Raw genomic sequence first — 24774 nt, forward strand, 5'->3', positions numbered from 1 at the left:
ACATACCAAGGGGAAGGAAAACAGTAGAGAGAAGTATGGATGAGGGGAAGGGTCCACATGCAGGTAAGGAAGATGAACGCCTGTTTTGTAAACATACACTCATTTGTCCAACATTTAGTAAGTAACAAACACTGTGGACATAGAAGAGTTCATAAAAGGTAAGATGAAATCTTACCTCTAATAAGTCAGAGTTGAATGTGACTTAAGAGTCACAGCTTGGCTTGGGAGGAAACAGGAAAAATTACGGAAGGTACACCTACTTTAGTCAATTCTGAGTGATTGTGCCCACATGAGATTTCTTCAAGCCTCATTTTATTCCTCGAAGATAAGGATGATGATAATAATGTCTAACTCTATGTTCCTTTGTGTAGATGAATTAAGAAAATGGAGATGAAACTCATTAACATGACACCTGACACACATTAAACTCTCAGCACATGTCTGCTATTATTGTTGTGAGTGTTCCAAACAGACCTGGGGAAGGGGCCCTCCAGATGGAGAGACCCAGTTATGTGAAGGCCTGTGGGCATGAAAGATAACACCGTGTGTAGAAATGGGGTTACGGAGAACAAACAGTGATTTCAGAGCTTTATCAGAGAAGAGGCCATACATTCTTGAATGAAGATGAATGGTTCAGCCTTCAATGGCTAAAGGTTGCATTGGCAAAAATGCATGTGAATCAACATGATTTGTTTTGTTTATTGAACAAACAAGTCTTCATTATGCTATCGCTTGAAAGAACATCACAAATAATGCTGGGCACACATGCACACCTTGAGACACACATACTATTTTTTTAAGACACACTATTTTTTTAAGACACACTTCCTACTTTAAAGTGTCTGCCAACAATTTTCCTAGCCCAAAGGTAGTATTCTAGTCACATGTCTCAAAAATCCTGAGAGAGTCACAAGGGTGTAATGCAGAACCTGACATATCCCCCAAAACAAGCCCCTGCAGGAGCTAGAAGGACCAGTTCTTCTAGTGAAAAAGGAAATCAAGGAGGTGGGTGTTTCCCCGTGATGAATAAGTGTTTATGTTTTATAGGTTATGACTCTGCTGGAGTTTGAGCCCTGAGGGACCTAGCTCCTTTCAAAATACAGCAGCCTGAACAGAGGTAACCTTGGGACTGCTGCAGGAAACCGTCGCCTTCATCTCCTTCAAATGCCACCAGCTGAGCTGACGTAAAATTTTTTTTTTTTTTCAGAAAGCGATTAGAATACATTTGGCTCTCCAATGTGAATGACATGGCTTTATGGGGCATTTAGATTTATTTGAACTGGTTTATACCTAATTTTCTATAATCAAATGAGTAAGCATCGTTCACGTGCATGCAATTTTGTGCAATGCTTTTGAAAATCCAAATGCGATACTAATTGAATTTTGAGTTGAAATTCACAAAACATTCTCATTTTACACTTTTCAAAGGTTTGTTATATCATAATAGTCTGTAGAAGGTTGAAGGTGGCATACACGTACAAGTTGCTTTTCTTTCCTACATCATCAGTTGAGGAAACTGCATAACACCTTTCCTGAAAATTGTATCATTAGTTCTTCTGTAGTCTTTACATTTAAAAAAAAAAAAAAAATTCTAACTGTGCAGGGAATTCTGAAATGCATAGCATGCCGAAATGTGTAACGATACACTCAAGTTGAATAAATGTGCCACATGAGTAGACTCTGTGTAGTGTATAAATGCGTCTTCTGAATGTCAAGGAATTCGACTATTAATGAAGAACGCAGAGGAGGGGCTAGCGGCGTTGCTTCATGAGAACCACCATACCTGTTGATTAATGGACAGGCTTTAACAGCACTCTTCTTCCATGCGTCTTGCCATGAGGAAAGGGGAGGAAGGGAAAGGTAGTGATGGCAGCAACACCTGGGGAAGGGAGATGGGGAAATATGTGAAGGGAAAATCAGCAGCCCCTACACAACGGTGTCCATCCATAGACCTCGCCAATAAAACAATTTCCAAAAACCCTGAGCTTGGTTTCTTTCTTGCCTTTTTAAAAATCTAGATGAAATTCAAAAATAATTTATGCAAATTAGGTATTTTGACAGTTGTCAATATGAACATTCTAACAACAAGACTCTTCTAAGTCTAGGGACACAGGGGCCGCTACACATAAGCTACTATCTTATTCTTGCTTGGATATAAAGGTATAGATTTTTTTACAACATGTTTAAGAAAAAAACTATATAGGATAAACAATACCAAATATATATGTATTTCCACCCCCCACATAGTAGTAGTATTATCATTTTCTCATTCTGCCTCTACCTCATTGCTACATCACTGGCTCACAATGCATTTTCCTTTTTCTATTCTCTTGGGGGTATGTAATTCTGACATCAAAACAACTTCAAGTTGTTAATAAAAAAGAATTAAATTTAGTAGATTTCCTATACACCACAAGAGGTCAAATTAACAACACTTGTAAAAAGGTTTATGTTCTAATTATGTCTAAAACAAGACATGATTTAATCTGGACTATCTGTAGATTTTGAAGAGTAAATATATAGGATTATACAAAAAGAAATAAAATGAAAAGGCTTAATAAACAGTTGGTAACAGTAAATGATTTGAATCTTAATAATGATTAATTGCTTTAATAATATCCACATACGAGATGATACCACACCTGAGAACCAAACACTGCTACCCAGTTTTGCTTTTAGTATTTGTTTTTGAAAAAAAATCTTTAGCTTTGTATATTTATATTTAGAAACAAACTACATATGAAAAATGATTGCTTTACAGGATTTAGAGAAACTTATAAAAGCTTATAAAAGTGGAAATAAACTTACAAAATATATGTCTATTTTATGAAGAAAAGAAGAGGTATTCTACTGTTTGGGGTGTTGCTGATCATGGGGGAGAACATGCATGTGGGGAGGCAGGGGGTATGTGGGAAATCTCTGTTTCTTAGTGTATTATTTATGGATGGGCTGGGACATTCTTGAATTTTTGTTTAAAGACAGGGATTTTCGTGAATACATGTATGCATTCTGAATGTGATTCTACACTTTAATCCTGATGTTTAGGAATGCAGCTATCACAAAGATCTTTGGGTTTAGAAGCATGATAATCCTTTTGGTCTTGTCTTAATCTTGTTTAGACAGGGTGTCTCAAAATTTTCCAATTTCTCAATTCCTCTGGTCCTTGACACACTGCTTACTATTAGCCATCATCTCTGTTTAAAATAACATGACCCACCTAATGCTTAAGCAACAGTATTAGTCAGCCCTTGAATTGAGAAATTTAGAAACTAATTGGTTATCATAAGAGATTAACATCAAAGAATTCTGAAGGTATATGCAGTCTGGGCCTGTTGAAATTAAAAAAAAAAAAAGCGACTCAAAGGAGAAAACTTAATTTTTATCTGATATGATTAAACATGATATTTTTATAGCTTTGTTTTTTCTTATAGTTTTTTATTTTGTACTTAATTTTAAAATATTGTTATTACACATAATATTTTAAAATTCAAATCTCCCTTTAAAATTAAAACCTACATATTCCAGCAATTTCAAAGTAAAAAATTAAACCTAATTATTCCTATATTTAAATATTTCTGAGTGAGTATTTTGGGATCAGTATTTTGTCCTTGGATGAATCAAATGTGGGATTTTTGCAAGACAGAAGGAAAAAGATCCACATGCTCTTAATTTGGGACAAGATTCTTGCATCCAGCATGAAATACAGCATTGCGGGATTTTTGTATATGGCTCCCTAATATCCTAAAAATTTTATATATAGTAAATTCTTCCTTTGACCCGAAGAAGGGTAGATTATTATGATGTAATATATTTGAAAATTAGCACTATATTGTGGGAGATTCAAAAATAATCAAAGGTATACTTATGAGAAATTTTGGAAAATAAATACACATACACAAGACACAGAAGAACACTAATAGTACAATTTATCAAGATGTAACAAGTAATATAAAATGATTTAATAAATAGCTGAGTTTATAAATAACTGAAACAAAATAAAACAGTAACCAAAAAGATTAAACTGTAATTTTAAAGAGTCATGAATTCATGGAGTGGAAAGCAGAACTTTATGGAGTAAGGAGTATAAACATAAGAGCTATTTTTAATTCAAGTGTGAAAGGTAGAAGCCAGGATAATAAAATGATCACTGGTACTAAAGGGGTATTTTGTAGGAATCTGCTCACGGACAATGATGTAAGCTGGATTTTCACCTAGATAAAAACGGGGAAAAGAAGCATATGATAGGTGAAAATAAAAAGTGGATAGAGAGACGGTTTGTGATAGCTACTGAACAGCCTTGACATTACAGAGCTTGTAATGAGATTGGTTTTCCAAAAGGACAGGAATTCTCTGTCATGGAGAAGAAAGAACAATGACATCATAGAGAATACCACGTGACGGCCCATGGTAAAGTCGGACTCTTCTAATTTTTCTTTTTGGAAAAATGTGTCATCGAGGTAGAAATACTGATATTAAGCTACAGATACTAAGGGCGGTGTGACTGGGCGAAGCATGCACAGAGAGCACAATGTCTGAACTGTCACGTGGAAGAAGAAGGTCCTAGGCTTGGTTCCTGTCCCTGAGCACTACAATCTTTAGGTGGGGAACGAAACTAAGGGTCAAACGTTGTAGTGCTTGGAAGTTACAAGAGAGGAGATGAGGGGAGCAGACTTTGACAAGACATATTAAACTTCTTCTCAAAGATGGGGTAGGATATGGGTCCAGAATGGAAGGAAAGAAGCAGTTCGCAGAAAGGGAAGCTGACACAGCCTAATGCAGGATGGTGGGAAGGGGGCTGTTGAGGTCTGAAGCAAGCCCAGCCAGAATGGGCTGGGTAGTGGAAGGAACAGACAAGACGCCTGGATGTGTGGAAGAGTCACATGGAACAACATAAAGAGATCAGTTAGGCCATGAGACTGCTGTGCTCTGTTCACGTCTTAAGCCTTTCTCAAAACCCCGTGTGCCCAGTACAAAGACATCCGAGAAAAAGGCTATTCCCACACTGCGTAAACATTCCTGATAACAGTCCTGTTTTCCTTATCTATTTGTAAGGTCCGTCTTAAAAGCAAGTTTTCTGGAACAGTTAGAAACATATTTTAACTCTGGGTCTGACTCTAAAACTTCCCCACAGTCTCTCACTTTCATACCCAGGGCTCTGCCGAAGATGAGCCGTCCAGGATATTCCTCTGACGGAACCTTACTCCGGGCAGTGAGATGGGTCTGATTTTCTTTCATCCCCCATCTTGCTAAGAGCGGCTAAATAATGATCAAAACAAGCATTTTAATGATCGTAATGCTATGTGTATGGGCCGGCTAGAGAGTGGACAGGCCAGCCTGGCTGTTTGTGCTAACTCTCGCACGACACGATTAAGATCTGCCCCAGGGGCCGTGGGGAGAGGTGGAACCTGAGAACTTTTGCAGAGAAAGGAACACCGCATGTTCTTACAGCGTCCATGAAACTGCGCTACTGCAAATAGGACATTGCCCAATGCGCTTAAGTATAAAATATACAATCATATACACCCTGAATGAGATTATTAGTCAAACTTAACTACTGAGACCACAAGGAAGGAAACACCAGAAAACACAAGGGGGGAAAATGTTACTGTGTAGGCACCACCTGAAGCTTTTTTTTAATCAGTAAAAAGCATATCTGATTTAAGGTAAAAGAATAGTTGTTAATCTTTTATTCGGCTCTCATTAGTAAGTGTTAATGATGTGTTTCTAGAATCCTGCATTATATTTTGTATTCCTAAGATTTAAAAATATAGATTGCATAGTTTAATGGCAATAAAAATCAACTAAGTAAAAATGTTTACTGTTAGCAGCATCCAGCTTTGGTAGAATGGTTGTACAGTGAAGAAAATCAGGAAATAGTATTCAAAAATGTAAATGTAAACCTTAGCTAGTAATACTGAAGTACATTTTAAATGAGTTTGATATGTATGCATTTAAAGTAGGGTGTATTAATGCTAGCATATGATGTTTAAGTTTTCTTAACTCTAGAGCAAGAAGGTGAAATACCCTTTTGCTTTTTTCTCTTTAACTGAAGATGTTCATTAATTTTATTTAATATTACACCCTTACTTCCTACAAATTAACACCCATAACTATAGAGTTTTGCCATATACGGATCTGGAGTTCTGATACATTTTTTGATAATTTTATTAAAATTTTAAGATTAAGTTGTATTAAAAACATTTTGTAAAGCTTCTAGCAAGTCTATAATATTTTGCTTATTTTCAAAAATCTCATGTTTTACAGATCTGCTCTCCCTAGAAATCTCACTATTTATATCTATAATAGTAGGATCCTCTCTGTCCATTAGACAAGCTAACAGGCTCTGAATACCTGATTAATTGTTGATTAATGCATTGAATAATGTTCACTTACAATTTTAATTTTAAGTAATACATGATTTCACTCCAGCGACATAATTAATATTCTAAGTTTACTTTTTATGTAAAAATACATTTTAGTGTGGATTCTGCTCATTCTCTTCTTGACTTATAATTGAGTCAATCTATAAAATGATAGAAAGCCTAAGTTCTCACTAAAGACATTCATAGCCTCTGCAACTGAAGGTTGTTATATCAGTTTGATAATTCAATTTTGCTCATCACATATTTCATGAGTGTTCAAACTGTGCTAGTCACTGATTTTAGTCAGTCGAACTTAAACATTAAGGTTTCAGGACTTCTTTAAACTCTAAAAAGCTATAGAGGACCCAAAGTGCTTTTGTCTTTATCTGAAGTATATCATCATTGATTTTCATCATATCCAAAATCTAAATTAAGATGCTTAAAAAATAATTAATTGCAAATATATTTGAAAGTTCCCATAAGTTCTCATAGAAAAAATATTCTTATGAAAAATTTATTACCATATTTTTTAAAAAGCAAAAAACCCTCCACAAGAAGGACGCTGTGATATCTGCTAATACAGATGTGTGATATACAAAGAGCCCCGGATGAGAGCATCAGCAAGGCCTCACAGAAGAGGTCATAGCTGCAGTCAACTTTAAAGAAAAAATTGGTCCGCAGGAAAGCGATGCAGATGAAAGAGGTTAAGGCCATTTCAGTGAAAGAAGGGCACGACTAGACACAGCAGGTTGTAATAGCAAGAACACGGTGCTTTTGTTTGACAGATTTTCTTCAAACTCCATCTCAGCCACTCACTGGCTACGTGACTTTGAGCAAATCACCGAAGATCTGTGAGCCACAACTTGCTCCCTTGTGAACTAACAAAATCTACATGTTAAGAATGTCCCAAGGATTGAAAGATGTAAAGTATTTTCACGTGTGGCAGTTAAGTAGCACACTCAGTAATACACCATTTTTGGCTGCGTATTTAAGGATAGTGAACTGGTTACCATCCTGAGACCGCGGTGTACGGGAGGTGTGGGAGAGAGGATAGAAGTTATAGACAAGAGCGGAGGGGCAGCAATGAAGCAGAATTGTTACACAGGTTCAACTGTTCAAGGTTTTGAGGGATTTAAAAAAGAAAACAGAAATACAGTAATATAAATAGAACTACCTTGAGAACTTCAAAGAGAATCACTTCTCATGCAGACCTTAGCAAACGCATCGAAAATCTTGATTTCCACTCAGTATCTTTCTATTCTCTCCCAGGAAGGAAGGGGGGAGTAAAACAAACTACAATTTTAGAAAAAAACATAATCCAGGATCTCCATAAATATAGAAAGAAATGTGTAAATAATAACATAGATGGTAGAAAATTTACTTAAGACAGAAATTAAACCAATCTCTTCTATGGCTTATAGAGGTCCCCTTGAGCTGAATCTTATAGTTGTCTTAGAAATCAGATTTCAATTCTATTTTAGTAATAAATGAATGAATGAATGAATGAATGAATAGATAGTTAATTCCATACGAGAAATATAATAAGCATTTGAACTAGCGATTGTGATGTGATGTCTCAACCTGTAGATGATAATTAGCAGATACATAAAGACCACCCATCAACGTCAATTTATCTAGAAGATACTTTTATTGATGGTGTGGTATGCAAAGAATATTATAATTTTTTCCCCTTTGTTAGGTGTGTACCATCCAGATGTTATCTTTGATGTTCAAGGCCCTTGATGGTTAAAAAGAACAATTTCTGAACTACAAAATAAAGATTTTCTATTGATACACCTTACTTCTATCAACTAGGACAGGGAGGAGAAAAATATACTTAAAGAACATGGTTTTGAAATATAGAATATACTCTTCACCAAGACTCAGGTTTAGAACTTTATGAAACATAATAAATATCCTAGCCCACGTATAAACACTAATTGTCGTACACACCAATGATCAGTAAAAACAATACGAATTTTAGGTGAGAAAGTTTGTAATACTCTACAAAGACTTTATGATTAGCCTGTCTCCTTTTGAATATGGTATATTTTACACTGCTCATTGTGACTGATTTCTCCACCACCACAGTACAACCCAGACCGTTATCAGAAGAACAAGCAAAGAAAAAGCATACAAGCCAAGGTGATAATGGAAATCATGGGTGGACCTTGGCCCAGAGAATATTAATTTATTCTTTAATTAATTAGGCAAATATTTATTGGACATCTATTCTATGCCAGGCACTGCCCTAGCAGCTGGAGATACAATAAACAAGAAAACATGGCCTCTCCTGCATAGATGGTATGATACTTAATAAAAATAAAAATGTATAAATAAATAAATTAGTAAGTAAATAAATAAATTCCACTCAATGCACACACAAATAATTCTAGAGCTTGTTTTCAAGATAATTTTGTTGCAAAAATTACATATCATAAAAATTAAACCATGCTCTTTATAACCTCTCAAATCCTAACTTTGTAAATATAGTAAAGCTCTGTATCCAAAGAGGCAGATATCTAACTCGCCCTAAATCTCACCACCTAAGACTTACAAATGATTTGTCCTAATAGCTGAAATTAAATGTCAGATGATAATTTTTACCCTCATTTTTCTACATAAGGGGTTGCTGTCATCAACTTTCAGTGATACTTGGAGCATAGACTCCCCCTAATCAACCAGCCTTTCCTCCAGCATGATTTGCTTATAGTTTACTCACTGAAATGTTTCTTTTCTTTATAACATTTTTGCTATTTCCCTCCTTTTAGTACCAACCACCGTATTCTAACTTTGCCAAGTCAAACAACAGTTGTCAATTCTGAATGAATTTTGCCACATAAATGTAATGATCTACTAACAATTGGGAAACTTTTTTTTGGTCAAAAACCCTTCAGTTTTGAATAAAATTAGCAGAAGCTATGCAAAACCATTTTGAGTTTACTAATATGAAAATGAAAAAAAATGGATGATTTCCTTTACAGAGTTGAAAGAACTGCACTCTGCAGTGTTATTTATAATTTTGAACCTCAAGGAATGATGATTCACAGATATGAAGAATGGAAGGAAAACAAAACAGTCTGTTCACCCTACCCTTTCTTTGAAAGACTTGCACACTGTTGTTAATGTATTTTAATATATTTTTAAAACACGAGTTGTTCTTTGACTACGACTCAGACACTTGAAAAAAACTTTTTTTTTTTTTGGTAGTATTTTCTTTTCAACACATTTATGTACGACCAAAGAGATACGAAGCATGCTCTAAGTTGGAATTCAGTTAATACACAAGAGCACTTTTCTTTTAATACTGTCATTTAAATGACATGGAGGAAAATGTTAACTTTGGACAATGCCATTCCTTCAAAACATATATCTTATTTCATTATATATGTGTGAATCTCTAATGTTCTAGTTCAAACCTATAAACTATGGTTTACTCTTGAGAAATCTGACAGATGATAAAACTGCAAGGATAGTACAGGCCCACATGTTTTTATACTTCGGCAAATTTCCTGATTTCTTTTTATTTCAATCAACTCTCTGAATTGGTTGACTAGCATCGTATTTAATAAACAGCGTGGGGGGGAGTGCTGCTAATATACGTAAGAACCTGTTCTCTCTCCCTCACCTCCAGCATATACGCTCTTTTTATGCCAGTTAAGTAATACATTTCCTGGATGGGAGGGGGACTTGAAAATAAACCATATGCCGCATGGATTTTATTGTAAAAATAACAGCTATGTTTATTTTAAGAAAAGTGCATAAAAAGAAACTAAATATTTGTCTTCGTATACTCTATATGTATATAATCCACAACATAGGTTTTTGTACTTTGCCGTTATATATTTTTTTCTAGTTATAAAAATATAATTTTATAAAATCTTATATTGTGTGGCTAAACCTTTTTGGGTCTTTCAAATATTCCATTAGCATATCAGTTCATGGGGGGTTCATTATAAGAAGAATCCTGAAATCACCTTTTTGAAAGATAAAATTTTACTGGCCAAATACACTAAACTTCTTAATAGAGCTTCAGTCAAAATCAATTCAAAAAATGGGACGATAAAAGCTTTTTAAAAGTTTCAGACAAAAAAAAATATACTCTTTGAAATGTGGACCAAAACTTTTAAAATAATTCCTAGGAGATAAAGAAGTTAAAGATATTTCCCTATGACAAATGGACGCCCAGGGAGTTCGTTATAGCCCTGAGTCCCTCTCTTGGCCTATAGGCCAATATTCGTCATTCTGGGGGGATCACTGGTCTCATATTCTAGGCCCTTCCTTGTTTATCAAGCTTGGTGTGTTTTTCCTCTAACATAAATCCAATTAACTCCCTACTCCTAAGTGACCCTTCTATTCCTTGCCAATAAAAAGAACAGGTAGGGGAAAACAGTACATCGAAAGAGATAAGCATATGAATATTACATACTGTGTGAGAGCAAGTATTTCCAAAATAAATGCATATTCTAAAATTTCCTACATCAAATTTAGATTTGCAAAGTCAGGCCATGCATGATTAGAAATGCTGAAGGCATACCTCTACAGTGGTTCATGCTTTCGAGATTTCAAATTACAACAGCATCCCATTTTTACAAGGCGTTACTAGAATATTCTCCAATGTGTATATTAGATTTCTTTATGGAGACAGTCATGTTCCTACAAGCCATAAATTTAATAAATCACCAGATATATAACTTTCATTCTCACATTTACATTACCACGTATTTTATGGAGCAATTTTCTTAGTCATAGCAGTGAGACTGTTCAATAATATAAATAAATAAATAAAATACTATTTCAACATAAAACCCTTAACTCTAAAAGAAAATAACTATGCTGGAGTCTCACAAGAATACAATCCACTATTACGGAGAACTCCGTTATCAGGAGGGTCTATCTTGGATTGCCTCCATGAAGGTTTATTACGAGGAGTATCAGAAGGGCGTTATTTTAACAAGCATTGCAGAAGCCAAGGACAGTGATGGCTGGGTTCTAGTGCAGAGAGAAAGAGCATGAAAAGCCTAATATATCACAATGCTGAAATTGTTATTATAAATAACTGGGACATTTACATCACATTTTCATACATTTTCAACAGAAACTTGAAATACAAACACTGTCAGCTTTGGTCTCAGGCACAGAATTTCTTGTCGAGACCTGTCGCTGTGTGTTAACAGTGCCAGGCCTAAGGGTTCCCGGGGATTTTTAGGCTTTTATTAAAAAACAAAATCCCTTGCAAGGAAAACCAGACCTTTAGGTATAAAGGACAGTTTGAAATAATGAAATATTTGAGTGATCCGCTGGAAAAAAACCTTGAAGCAATATGTGAGAATATTCTAAGTTGGCATACAGCTATTTTAATTTAATCAATACAATCCATAAATCTATTGTGGAAACATAGATATTCACCTTATTCTTGAGGGAAGAAAAGCAGTAGAAGGCATTAGAAAACTATAGCCATAAGTTAACCTTACAGTCTTTTTGTTGGTATATTATATCAAGAATTATGTTGAATTCCCGGTTGGCATGTTAAGCAATGAGAGCATTTAAAATGATCCAAATTTTAAAGAAATACGTACTACAAATATTCGATCTGCCATTTAATAAAGTTTACTTTAATACAGAAAATTTTACTCATTTTAAAATATGAAGTCTCAACATGTTAGGAGTTTAAAACTAATGAAACTACGGACCTTAACAGAACATTTCTAAAATAAAATCTTCCTGAAGGCATAATTTCTTATTCAAATTACCTCCAAGATATGCGTTAGCCTTCTTAGCCCAGCATATCTGGGATGGTGTGTGTATATGCATGAGTGTGTGTGTACGTGTGTCTGTGTATGTGTTTCCCAAGTGAGCAACGCTGAGATTCCCTGAAGTTTGCTTATGAATTTCAGAGGGAGCATCTGAAATATAGAGTAACTGGAAAGTCAGATTCTCCACATGTTGAGCCATTAAATAAAATATTTGTCCTCAAAACTGTTCAGGAAGGCACATTGGGTAGAAGAGAGTTCATGAAGTCCAATCAATAAGTACGCTGGCTAAATGAAGTGCAAAAAATATTATAATGGATCCTTTGGCTCTTTGAAATCAATGGTAGGAGCCTTCGTTTAGAAAGAATGTGTGTCTGGGCAATAACATGCAGCAGTATTTCTCAAGCTGCTAAAATGAGAAAGGCTCACAGGCGGGCTTCTCTCCATGTAGCTATATTACATTTCGGTTCTTTTCTTCTCCTATCAAGGCAAGACAACTGCCTTTACCACCTCAGAAATGCCATGCCTTCTTCCCGTAGGAGGAAATGAAGGCCATGGCATTGATGCTAGAACATATATAGTAATTACAAATGGGCAGCAGGGGCAAATGGGGGCTTTCCGTTGCTTAATGACTAGGTCCATTATTAGCAAACTAAATATGCCAGCTTTTCAGTGAAAATAGACGTGTTACTTAATCCTACACTGAAATATGCACCATCTTTTATGCCTGTGTATTCCTAAATACATGAAGTGATTCCATATGTCAAATTAAAAATATATATTCTTATTTTAGTATGAAAAACAAATGACAATATTGTAAATGCTACCACCAATGGAGTCATCAATCTACCTCTGTAAGCCATATCTTCTTGCTGCGATTAAAAGATTTAACAGGGTTTAATACCTGAGCAGGAAGGACTTGGAAATTCCTTCTTGCAGATGAAATATATGCCCTTTAACTTGTTACGCCAGTGATTTCAAAATTCTTTTCCAATTTATCTTAATTTGTTACTCTATCTAAGGAAGTTTCTTGTTCCTTTTTCTTTTATTCGAGTAACCTAAGTCATCATTCCACTGAAAAGTTCTTTTTTTCCTGTTTTTATTTTTGTAAGATTTTATTCATTTATTTGAGACAGACAGAGAGGAGAGATAGCAAGAGAGAGCACAAGAGGGTAGGAGAAGGAGAAGCAGGCTCCCCAGGAGCAGGGACCCCAAAGTGGGGCTTGATCCCAGGACCTCGAAGTATCTGCCTTAGGCTCAAGTCCTGATCCCATGGCCCTGGGGTTGAGCCCGGACTTCCCTGCCCAGCAGGGAGTCTGTTCCTCCCTCTCCCTCTGACCTTCCCCCATGCTTGTTCTTTCCCTTTCTTCTTTTGTTCTTTCCTTTCTTTCTCCCTTTCTTCCTTCCTTTTCTTTCCTTCTTCTTTCTTTCCTCCCTCCCCCCTTCTTTCTTTCTCTTTTTCTTTCTTTCTCTCTGTCTCTCTCGAATGAATAAATAAAAATCTTTTTAAAAAGTGAAAAAAATAAATATGTCATAGGGAGGTAGGGGGCTTATGTTGCAGTTAAAAACATGTGTGCCCAAGTCTTGAAATAGCTAGGATTTTTTCTAATTTGATTGTGTAATATAAAAATCATATTTAACACAATCTAATAGTTCTGAATATATTGATAGCAATATGGGTATGAAAGCATTTTTCCTATATTCATCCTTTAAAGAGGACTTTTTAAGAAAATCTCTGAGAGTTTGTTCATCCAGCCTAAGTTTTTAGCTTATTTTGAAATTTCCAACATTACTGAGACAATATTAAAAGTATTAAATAAACTGTTCAAACATCTTTTTAAGACTTACTTTACTGAATGGTTTGCATAATTAAAAAGCTAATTGCTTTGTTTCTACAATCTTTAGGAGTCATGGGACCAACTCCAGAAGCAGGCTGCTAATGCTATATTTTCTTATTCGTGTGCATAATTCCATTGAGGGAAGTACCTTCCCTACCTTGGAGGAGGGTGCAATGATGTGTGTGTGTGTGTGTGTGTGTGTGTGTGTGTAGAATGAACTACCAACGAGATACAGGCATAAGGAACAGAATTATCAGATACAACCAGTGAATAAAGCAGCTGGTATTAATTCCTACCCTATTTTGTGTACTATATTTTGTTAAGCAGCTCATGATATTGACTCTATTATTCTGTTATTCTGAAGAGAAAAAAAATCTATTACCCTTTTCCTGAATTTTATGATATAAAAACTTGCCTATTTCACTTATGATCCCAGGTCTCAACATTTACGTCAAGCCACGAATTAGAGTGTTTTTTAATGATGAAATATAATACTGCTTTTCCAAAATTACAAAGAAAAATGCACCGTGTTTTATAAATCACACAATAAAAAGAGGGATTCTCATAATGTCCCTGAAAAATAGGTAAGGAATGGCTTTCTGCCTGTCTTAGATAATGACACAATAAGATCAATGATTTGCTCAAAACTACATAACAAAATAATGCTTCTATTAAATATAAAATAAAACTAATTTTCTACTTAAAGATGCTTTTAGAATAGAAATAATTATCACATAAGTCAAGCAGAGAAAGACAACTATCATATGATTTCTCTCATCTATGGAACATAAGAACTAGAATGATCAGTAGGGGAAGAAAGGGATAAAGAAAGGGGGGGTAATCAGAAGGGGGAATGAAACATGAGAGACTATGGACTATGAGAAACAAACTGAGGGCTACAGAGGGGAGGGGGGTGGGGGAATGGGATAGACCGGTGATGGGTAGTAAGGAGGGCACGTATTGCATGGTGCACTGGGTGTTATACACAACTAATGAATCATCGAGCCTTACATCGAAAACCGGGGATGTACTGTATGGTGACTAACATAATATAATAAAAAATCATTATTAATAAAAAAATAAATAAATAAAAAAAAATAAAAAGAAAAATAAAAAGAAAAAAAGGGTAGGAATTGAATAAAGTTACCTTGAAAAAATTAAAAAAAAAAAAAAAAGAAATAATTATCACAGCTACAATAGGTTTCGTGAACATTGAATGCAGTAATGCAAATACAGCCCTACGGAGCTAATAGCAAAAAGCAAGAATGATAAATAATAACAACTCCTATGTATTGAATACCTAATGTTATCAGTTATTAGCCATAATTTTACATATCTTCTTCCTGGTATCATCATCTACAAAACGCAGATTATATTACCTTCCTCAGTGATTCTACAAAGCAAATGAATATGCGGAACCCTCAGGTTAGCACTACTGTACCATAAAAGTATTAGTTTATTATTTCAATTTACCTTACCCTTTTTATCATTTATTTTTAGATACTTAATAAGGATACTATTTCATCATTCCAATAAACCTTAATGTAGGACTAATACCCACTTTATGGTATATTTTTCTTTTCTGGGGTTTCTCGCTTTGTGTGTTTATGTGCGAGCGGGAGTGAATAAGTCTGTAATTCATTTGTGACATTAGAAATACTTCATGATGACTTCCCTTTAAAATCCTTTCAGCCCTTTATGCTTGAATTGTATTGTAATTGGGGTGTTTTGCACTATACTCTGAAAATTATCTCAAATACTCCATAAAAGTTGATTTCTACATTTATAAATATATTTGGCTTAATTAGCAGCTTAAGTGGAGAAGCGACTAAAGTGCTATGAATCGGGGCCTAATTAGCAGAGTGTATCCATACTCTGATTGGCGATCATCGTTACAAGGCTTTTCTTACTGCCATGAATATTTGAGAGTCGTCTGTAATCTCAGAGTTTTAAGAACTGTTCTGCTGCTGGGCGCTGAATGATCTTTAATAATTATTTGATGAATATCTCTGTGAGTTACTGGTTTCTGTCATTTACTACTCTTTCACAATAAATCCAGGAAAATATATGCAGGCCTCTTAAAGACAGAAGCCACTTAGCTGCAGAAAATAAATTTGAAACTATTAATAAGTTTTGTCTCCGGTTTTCACAGAATCATGTTAAATATTGGCATTTATTCATGATACACAGAGAGCCATGTACTCTTAGCCTTGAAAACCAATATGGATCTCAAAAGGGGCCAGGAAACAACTTACCTTTTGGGCAAAATATGTGAAGCCAGTGAACATTTTTGTAGGCAAGAAAACAATCACGCACTTACTAAATATTATGACATTGCAAGTTTGACGTGGAAAAGAAAAGGCTGTGGAACCAGAAAAAAACAGGAAAGTATATATAAACAAGTGAACATAGTAAAGTACTAACCTGATATAATTTTATTAAATGCTAACTACCTAAAAGTGTATGTTCAGGTATAACTGCACACAACCCTTTAAGGAAGAGAAGAGAGTAGTTATTATAATTCTTGTTCCCATTCTATAAGTGAGTGAGGTCTTATGGGTCTTGATCCAGCTTCCCTTCCTGAAAATGTGGTGGAGCTGAACAAAGGCTCAAACTTCTGGCATCAATTCTTTGCAAATGTATGTATTATATATATAAATATACATATATATATTTACATGTATATAAATTATGCATAATATTGACATATATAATTCTTATATAGTATTATCATGTATTATACATTATAACACATAAGAATTACATTAGATTTAAGGATATTTTTAAATTGAAAATTTATAAAACAGACTTTTCTAAAAAGTTATCTCAAAAGGAATACAGAGACTTGGTCATCTGAAATGACTCAAACATAATGACTTTTGGTAAGGAAAATGAATCACTTGATCCTCGAAATGTCACAGATGAGGTATTACAAGGGAGAAAATGTGTATGGGATGGTGAAGTTGGGAAAGATAAAGATGTAAGGTTACTAGAATGCATAAAATAATTAAAAAATATGAAACCTCAGAGTCAATCTGTGGGACAGTCCTCTAATACTCCTTTAGGAATGAAATGTCAGAGAAATTCAGAACTTTTCATTGGGTAAAGAAGAGTAATGTATTTTCCCTAGTATTTTCAAAAACTTAAAAAAAAAAAAAAAAGCAAAGGCTAAGTAATCAAGTCAAAAGTCCTGTACTTTGTGCTCTGAAATAAAATGTAGTTACTTAAGAAAAACACACATGAGGACCTCTAAACCCATGGACAATTGATAGAACTAATTTAATAGCTACTTGACCCTGAGGACATAGGTAATACTCAGACCCGGGCTACAAAAGAAAAGCATGTGCGTTTGATTTCACAAAAGAGGATAAAAACAGTCTCGGGCTGAAATAGGCAGGAATTAGATTTTAGATCTTCATTATTCTGGGAGAAAGAGATGAACCAATGTTGTCCAGGAGACTAGAAGTGCCTGTCAAAATTGAATTCTCAAAGAACTAGTGAAGGCTGAACACAATTGATCACACCAAATAAAGGGGAGGAAGCTTAAGGCGAAGAACTCTGATAAAATATGGTTCTCTGTGAACATGTTGCTTCCAATCACCTGTTTAAAGATGATGTATGGTTAACATTGCCCTGGCCAAAGTGAAGGGAAAAAATAAGGGTTGGTCCCTAAAACTCAATTTCCTCCAAGTATTTGTATAATTGAAGATTGGATTTATTTTAGGTGAGAATCATCTGAGAAATTACGAGTGTAGAAATAATGATGTTGAAAATTGCTTATCCGCCTGGGAGATGTTTTTGATACACAGTTTTAAGTGTCAGGTGTCACCCACTTGAAAGTAACAGCAAGGTAAACAACAGATCTGATGAATAACTGGATGACTGTTTAGATCATGCAAAGACACCTTACAGAATGGACCAGAAGCGAGGAGGGGAAATAAGTCTGCCTATATAAACATGCTTAAAGCTGATAATGAAAAAATAATGTACATATTTTAAGAAAAAGTATGCAAACTCCTTAAGAGATGGCCTTAAAGAGAAAACAAACAACAAAAACAACAAACACAAGGTAGGGACACAGGATCTCAATTGGTGCTTAGTCCTAAAAGATGCCCTGAATCTAGGGAGACAAAGCCATCTATTTTTCAGGAGATGATCCATTCCATGGTAGATGTGTTTCAGCAGACTTCATCTGGCCCCAATGGGTCTGGATGAAGTCCCTCTTCTGATCTCACCCTCACCAGGCAATCTTTAAAGAGATATGCTGACTTGCCTTGGGTCTCTTTAGAGATAAAGAGTACTCTCTGGGAGAAGCAGCAGGGATTTTCCTATTTTTGAATGGGATATTCTCCTGCTCAAAATTTGATAAACTGATGCCCAAGTTTGAAATCAGGATCTTGTAATATTGTTAATTGGTCTTGGCTCTGTACAATTCTGTGCACTGATAAAATTTTGATTTGGAGATTGAGAGGGAAAAAATTGTCAGGTACCACCCAGAGTCCATCTGGTATCCAGACAGGTAGTCTTTTCTTGGCACACCCTACATTCAAAGCTTCAGGACAATGGAGAGTGCATATGTCAGGCCAAAAAATTGATATTTCTAGAGATTTCTGATAAACCAAGTAAGTGTATGTGTGATTAGATAGGAGTTGCATTTTTATTTGGAAATTATTATGCAGCAATTGGTTAGATTATCTTGGGCTGGAAGAGACAAATTTTATCAATAAAGTCTCTAGTCATAATTCCTACTAAGCAACAATGAACACAAAGAAAGGAGAATAAATTTATGTGACATTGATGGTTGACCTTCCTTAGATAAAAACAACATCAAAAGTGACATCTGCCTGGCAAATCATTATTGGTAAGTCTTTGCACATAATGTATTTGGAGGCATTTCTTCCCCTGCATGGTGTACTAGCTGTGGTAAGCATCTCTGACATTGCATTTCTGTGGTGTTGTTTATATATAAAATAGCCTGGATTTGGACAGTCCTTGTACTAAGTTGTTTGAATTTATTTTTCAAGCAAGTTCTATTTTCATTATTTTCTGTTTTGAAGAGTATCTATTTGCACAGTATTACCAACCATTGATAGCACCCTTACACTGTCAGGAATCCTCTAATTACAAAATAAAAATGTTTGATGATGACCAGGAAAATGTTATTATTGGATCTCAACAAAAAAGCAATTTAGTCAGACACTATTTAAATTTCAAGACAGTGAGATGGACAAATGATGGCCTAGTATAAAGTGAAATATAAAAGTGATATTAGAGGCCAAAACTCATTTTAAAAAGTAATTAATATATTACTCGAGGAAATATAGCAAAAGCTGTTACACAGAAATTTCAGACTCTGTAGTACATTCAGTAAATTTTGTAAAAATAAAATAATAATTCTGAACAATGGGAGCATAAGATGATTAGAAATTCATTAAGGAGCACCTGGGTGGTTCATTCGGTTGAGCATTCAACTCTTGGTTTTGGCTTAGGTCATGATCTCAGGGTCAGGTGATCGAGCCCCACGTCAGGTTCCATGCCCGGCACAGAGTCGCTTGAGGATTCTCTCCCTCTCCCTCTGCCCCTCCCTCCTCTCTCTCTCTCTCTTTCTCAAATAAATAAATAAGTCTTTAAAAAAAAAAAAAAGAAATTCGTTAAGATTGCTGTCAAGGGATGCAACACGCCCCTGCCTTTAATAATGACATTATAATGAACTTGTTTGATCTGAAAAAATATTCTCAAGTGTGTTTTTACACTATACTTCCTGGTCTTCAGCTTTCTTAGTCTCACTTCTACTGAATCTCTATCAGAAACATTGGGCCCTTAGACCACATAACTAAATTCAGCAATTTTTTTGGACACCCGTGTGTAGGGATTATTCCAGTTCTATCATCCTATGGTGAACAAGGCAAAGGCCCTGTCCTCAAGCAGCTTACAGCATCATCGGAGAAAAGAATGTATAGAATAATTGTATCTCTCAGTTGGATCTTCTAGTCCTTTTCCTTATCAAGCTCTGCATGATCATTTATCTGCTTTCTTCATCTCTGCATCACTGGACGTTTGATAACCACTACTCTCTTAATTCTAAGTTTCACCTCAGCCTGCCACATCTTGTTATCGCTTTTTAAAAATATCATTCACAGGCAACTTCACTGTAACTTACTTCTCCATGATTCTTTTATATTTCAATGTTTTTTTCAGATTCCATGTTGGGTATCATCTCTGCTCAGTGGTATATGTTTCATTGATGGTCTCACTATTCCCAAGATTTCATAATCACCAGGAGCTAGTGACTCCAAAAACTATACTTCTGTGATTTCTGTATACTCCCTAGTTTCAGGTGGACATTTTCGTTGGCCTGCTAGATATCGTCTGAATTTTTCAAAGGTAACTTAAAGTCCACATGTCTTAATCAGATTCATTCTCCTGGAAATGTGCTATTGTTTCCATTTCTCCCAAGTTGGCAAAAAAGCACCACTGTTTCCCCACCCTCTCAGATTGATGTCCTTGACATCGCTCACTATTCTCTGTAAATTTGCCCATACTTCTCTTAATCAAATCCCTACTTACCCATCTTTCAGAGCCTGGCTGTGGTTTTTCATATCCCCAACTCATCATCCTGTGGTTCTGGTAACATATAACCTCTCCATAGAGCCTCCCGTGCCTTTACTTTTAAATATCTACGTCTGCACACGTCATTCTCCACCACAATAGTCAAACGCTTAGGAGGCAGAGAGCATGTCTTATTCACCTTTGGATCCTTCATGGGAATTTGCACAGAGTAAATGCTCAACAAATGGTTATTAACTCAATGAATTCTTGGAGTGTTCCAAATTCCCTGCTCATTGTATACAATTTTCAGCTATGACAGCTATGACCTTTTGCTACAAATGCTGGGTTGGTGAAATTCAGCCTCATACTGAATAAAAACAATGGGCATAATTCAGTTTAGACTCTATGGCTCATAGGAATGCAACCTCAGAGAAGCTTACCACTCTCACATCATATGTGGGTTCCTGATTCCCTCATCGACATAGATGGTGAGCATTTCAGAGCAGAAATAAAATTGTAAAAGACATATTTTATAATAAAAATGAACACAAAGACAGTTGTTAAACAGCAGGTTACTGTTTTACTATCTTTTATTACCAATACATTTTATAGCACTTGCCACAGTTTCATTTGAATACCCAGTATCAAAAATTAGGGTTGTTTTTTTTTTTTTGAGATTATCGTATTTTATCTATCGTATTTAGTTGAAAATCTGTTTAAAGGAAGCATTTAAATTTGCATGTGTTTCAAATATATCCTCATTTTGTAATAAACTTATAATTCTACTTCCTGGACAGTAATGAGAAGGCATGCAAAATAATGAGAGTAATGTAAAAAAAAAAAAAATCAACCTGCATAAATTAAGTAAAAACTTATCAGAAACAAGATTTAAAAACAAGGCAACCTATTGTCTATATTTCAGATAGAAAAGGAATGTGACATAAAGACAAATACCCATGAACTTAACTTGAATTTTAAGATAGCAATCACAAAAACAATCTGCAACCGCAACACAAGGAATGCGTTAGTTTTGCAAAAATAAAACTAATCTAATCCAATCTTCTGCAATCTACTCTAATCATCTTCTTAATTCGAGTAATATAATTGCTCTTCTGAAAAGAAATAATAATAACTTCAAAAGATTATTTACAGGCCCTTATTAAGTTTGAAAGGCCTTATTTAAATCACACATAGTTTTATAAATTATCTATATTTATAAGCAGAGAGAGAACAGAGACATAAAATTAATCTGTTCTGTAGTTTCAACCTGGATTTACTGTGTGCTGCCAATTTCATCAAGGATCAATGCTAAAATTTTTGAAGTAATATGTTTAGGAACAAAAACAACCAAAGGAAGATATAGAAAAGAGAAAACAATAACTTGATTAGAAAAATTAAACAAATAATTTCACTTTATTTGGCTTAATGTAAAGCCTTCAGACCAATTTAGTAATTATTTTTAAATTATATAGAAGATGGGTAGGTAGAAAAAGGGGGTACAATGCAGACGGCATTTCAAGGCCTTCTTCCAGTCCAAGATGTTTTTTATAATGTAAAAATTTCAATGAGTGCATTTAAAATCATTTCATCTGTAGAATTTTCCTCTCCCTTCTCTGTACTTCACACTGCTCTGAACTTTTCTAAAGAGTTTTCCCCTTTTCACACTATAGTGGATTTATTGAAATCATGGTTATATCTCCCCAACACATGCACTTCAACTTCCTCAGCAGGCCTTGGTCATATTGTATTTTCAATACATGTTTGTTGAGTCAAATGAATAACTGCAGATTTGTCAGTATATAGTTACGCCATTAAACAAGAGCCAGGAATAATATTATTCTGCTTTGCTTTACTTAAGAAGATAATGCTTTTCTTACCAAAAAAAAAAAAAAAAAAAAAATCCCCACTGTAGAAGAGATAACAATAGAGAACGTTTAATCCTCGAAGAGGAATATTGAACCAGTCTCTCAACAAGGGGACTAACCTCTGAGGTTGAGTGCTAACTACGCTTTAAGAGATGAGTTCTAGTGTTTCTTTACCACATAAAAGATGCTTAAGAGTGTTGTCATATTTCAGCAACATCAAATTTTTCATACATATCTCCAGGAAAAAAAATCAGAAAAGGAATGGAAGGCACAGAGTCTACTGGCAAAAAAGAATGCAAAAAAACATGGAGATAATAACCTAGCTAAAGAAGGAGCTAAACATAGAGTGCGTTATCTAACAAGTGTGCTGAAATTCAGATAAGCAAATGATTTGAGAGTCTGGAGGCAACAACGCCACTAACTGACCTCTAAAGTCACTTTGAGATTTGATGAGAGCTCATGCCATCCTCAAATGTCATAAGGGTTCAGTAGAATGATCTAGTTTTAAAGGACCAAATGAGAATAAAAAGGGTAATATGGCCACACATTTTATCAGTGTTAATTATTAATACCGAGATTAAAAAAGAAAGGGCTGAAGGTTCGGTAAGCATACTAATTGGACACTTTTTTTCAGCTTGTTTCCCTGTCAGTGTGAATATTTTATAGCAGCTCAAAGGAAAATATAGACCTGAAGAATATGCATTCAACTAGAGCATTGCGTATAAGGGTAAAAACATTTAAAAGTGAGAAAAGAATATAGGAAGGTTATAATGCCTTCTCCCCACCCTGAATGATGAAGAACACAAAGAATAGGGTTCATTTGATGCCAAAGGACAGAATCTTCTTTTCCCCTCATTTCAGATCCTTGAAACATATCTGCTCCTCAGTGTTACCCCTCGATGTGCCACAAAAATGAGGAATTGACTAAAAGGTATCCAAGGTGAGAATATGGTTCTTACCAATAATTTGAGAATTGCTATCTTTGTGAGACTAAACATTTTTATGATACTTTCATGATTAAGCTCTTCTGTTACGTCATATCTACCTGAAGTTAATAATAATCAAAATTATTTATCATTACTATTTGAATAGTAGTAAATAATTCTATTGCCAATGAATATGGGGAAATTACTGCTACTCATTATTTAGAAATTATTAGGTGCGGTTATTTCATTTAGTTGCTTCTGCAGTAGTATGATTTCTTATGGAAGGAAGTGAGGATAAGAGAGGTCAGAAAATTGTACTGCTAGGAAGAGGAAAAACCGGGATTCAAACCAATGACATCAGATTTCAAAACCTGCTTTTTAAACCACTATCCTCTATCCACAACATTGCCTCTTCTCTAGGACCGTATCTGCTTTGGATACTTTTAGATTGTGCTGCATGTTTACTGGAGAGCTATTGCAGCATGCATCTCGATAGGAGACAACCTCTATAATTACTTTCTGTCTCTAATCACCATGAAGAAGCAGAAGTGAGTAAAGCCCTCCTGAAGTGGGGGCACGTGGACTTGGGAATAGTTTGGAGGCACAGAGCCATTTCACAGATGGCTAGAAAAGTAGAAAATGCGGTCCACCTCTGGCAATAGAGTGCCAGGCTGAAAAGCAGAACCACGCAAATGAATCGTTTCCAGGGTATGTTAGTCTCTTCCTGCAGAAATAAAATTTAAAAAAGGGGGGGGGGGCATTTGCAGAGCATTTGTTTTGAGGTATTACGCTTATGCTGTTAACAAGTGTTTCAGCATCTTTGGAAAGATGGAAGACACAGTCTTGTTACTTAATTCAATCTAACTGAAAACAGTACAAGCCAACAGGGACTAGATGGCAGGAGCTTAAAAGTTGACTGTTGGAAATTGGGTAGGTGGGAGAAAAGTAGAGAGAGAGACCTTTATCCCACACAAAGTTATGAGTCTAGTCTCCACTCTCATTACCCTTGGTCATATAAAAATGGTGCTTCATTTCCAATTGATATTTCAATTATACTCATTTGTTTGTTTTTAAAATTTTTAAATTTTTATTTAAATTCAGTTAATTAACATAGAATGTATTGTTAGTTTCAGAGGTAAAGGTCAATGATTCATCAGTCTTATATAATATCCAGTGCTCATTACATCACGTGCCCTCCTTAATGTCCATCACCCAGTTACCCCATCTCCATCCCCACTCCCTCCAACAACACTCAGTATTTCTGAAAGCAATGTGAAAAGTCCACAGCAGATAAAAAAATGGATTCATGATGGACTGTACCATGGTTTAATCCTCTGAAACAGTGTACTCTAAACACTATTGAACACATGTGGAATGAGGAGAATGAATAAAACAATGATCAAGCCTAACTTATATATCCCTGAAAAAGTAAGACAGTTTGGAATTGGGGGACTCAGAAATATTAGTGTATAAAAATCACA

At 35.2% G+C, this 24774-nt stretch overlaps 1 protein-coding gene across 4 annotated transcripts in view; it reads right to left on the bottom strand.

Moving 5' to 3' along the window:
* PCDH7 (protocadherin 7) overlaps positions 1-24774 on the bottom strand; it is a 409428-nt gene that overhangs the window by 190388 nt on the left and 194266 nt on the right. For 2 of the 4 annotated variants that reach the window (XM_087864239.1, XM_045799280.2), the window contains exon 3: positions 1784-1879. The exons of the other annotated variants lie outside the window; for them this stretch is intronic. In XM_087864239.1, the coding sequence (XP_087720365.1) occupies positions 1791-1879 (89 nt within the window). In that variant the 3' untranslated portion in view covers positions 1784-1790. The remainder of the gene's footprint in view (positions 1-1783; positions 1880-24774) is intronic. 4 annotated transcript variants of the gene reach the window in all.

Source organism: Ursus americanus, chromosome 8, assembly GCF_024610735.1.
Source record: "Ursus americanus isolate L20-20 chromosome 8, mUrsAme1.1.p, whole genome shotgun sequence".
NCBI classification, from domain to species: Eukaryota; Metazoa; Chordata; class Mammalia; order Carnivora; family Ursidae; genus Ursus; species Ursus americanus.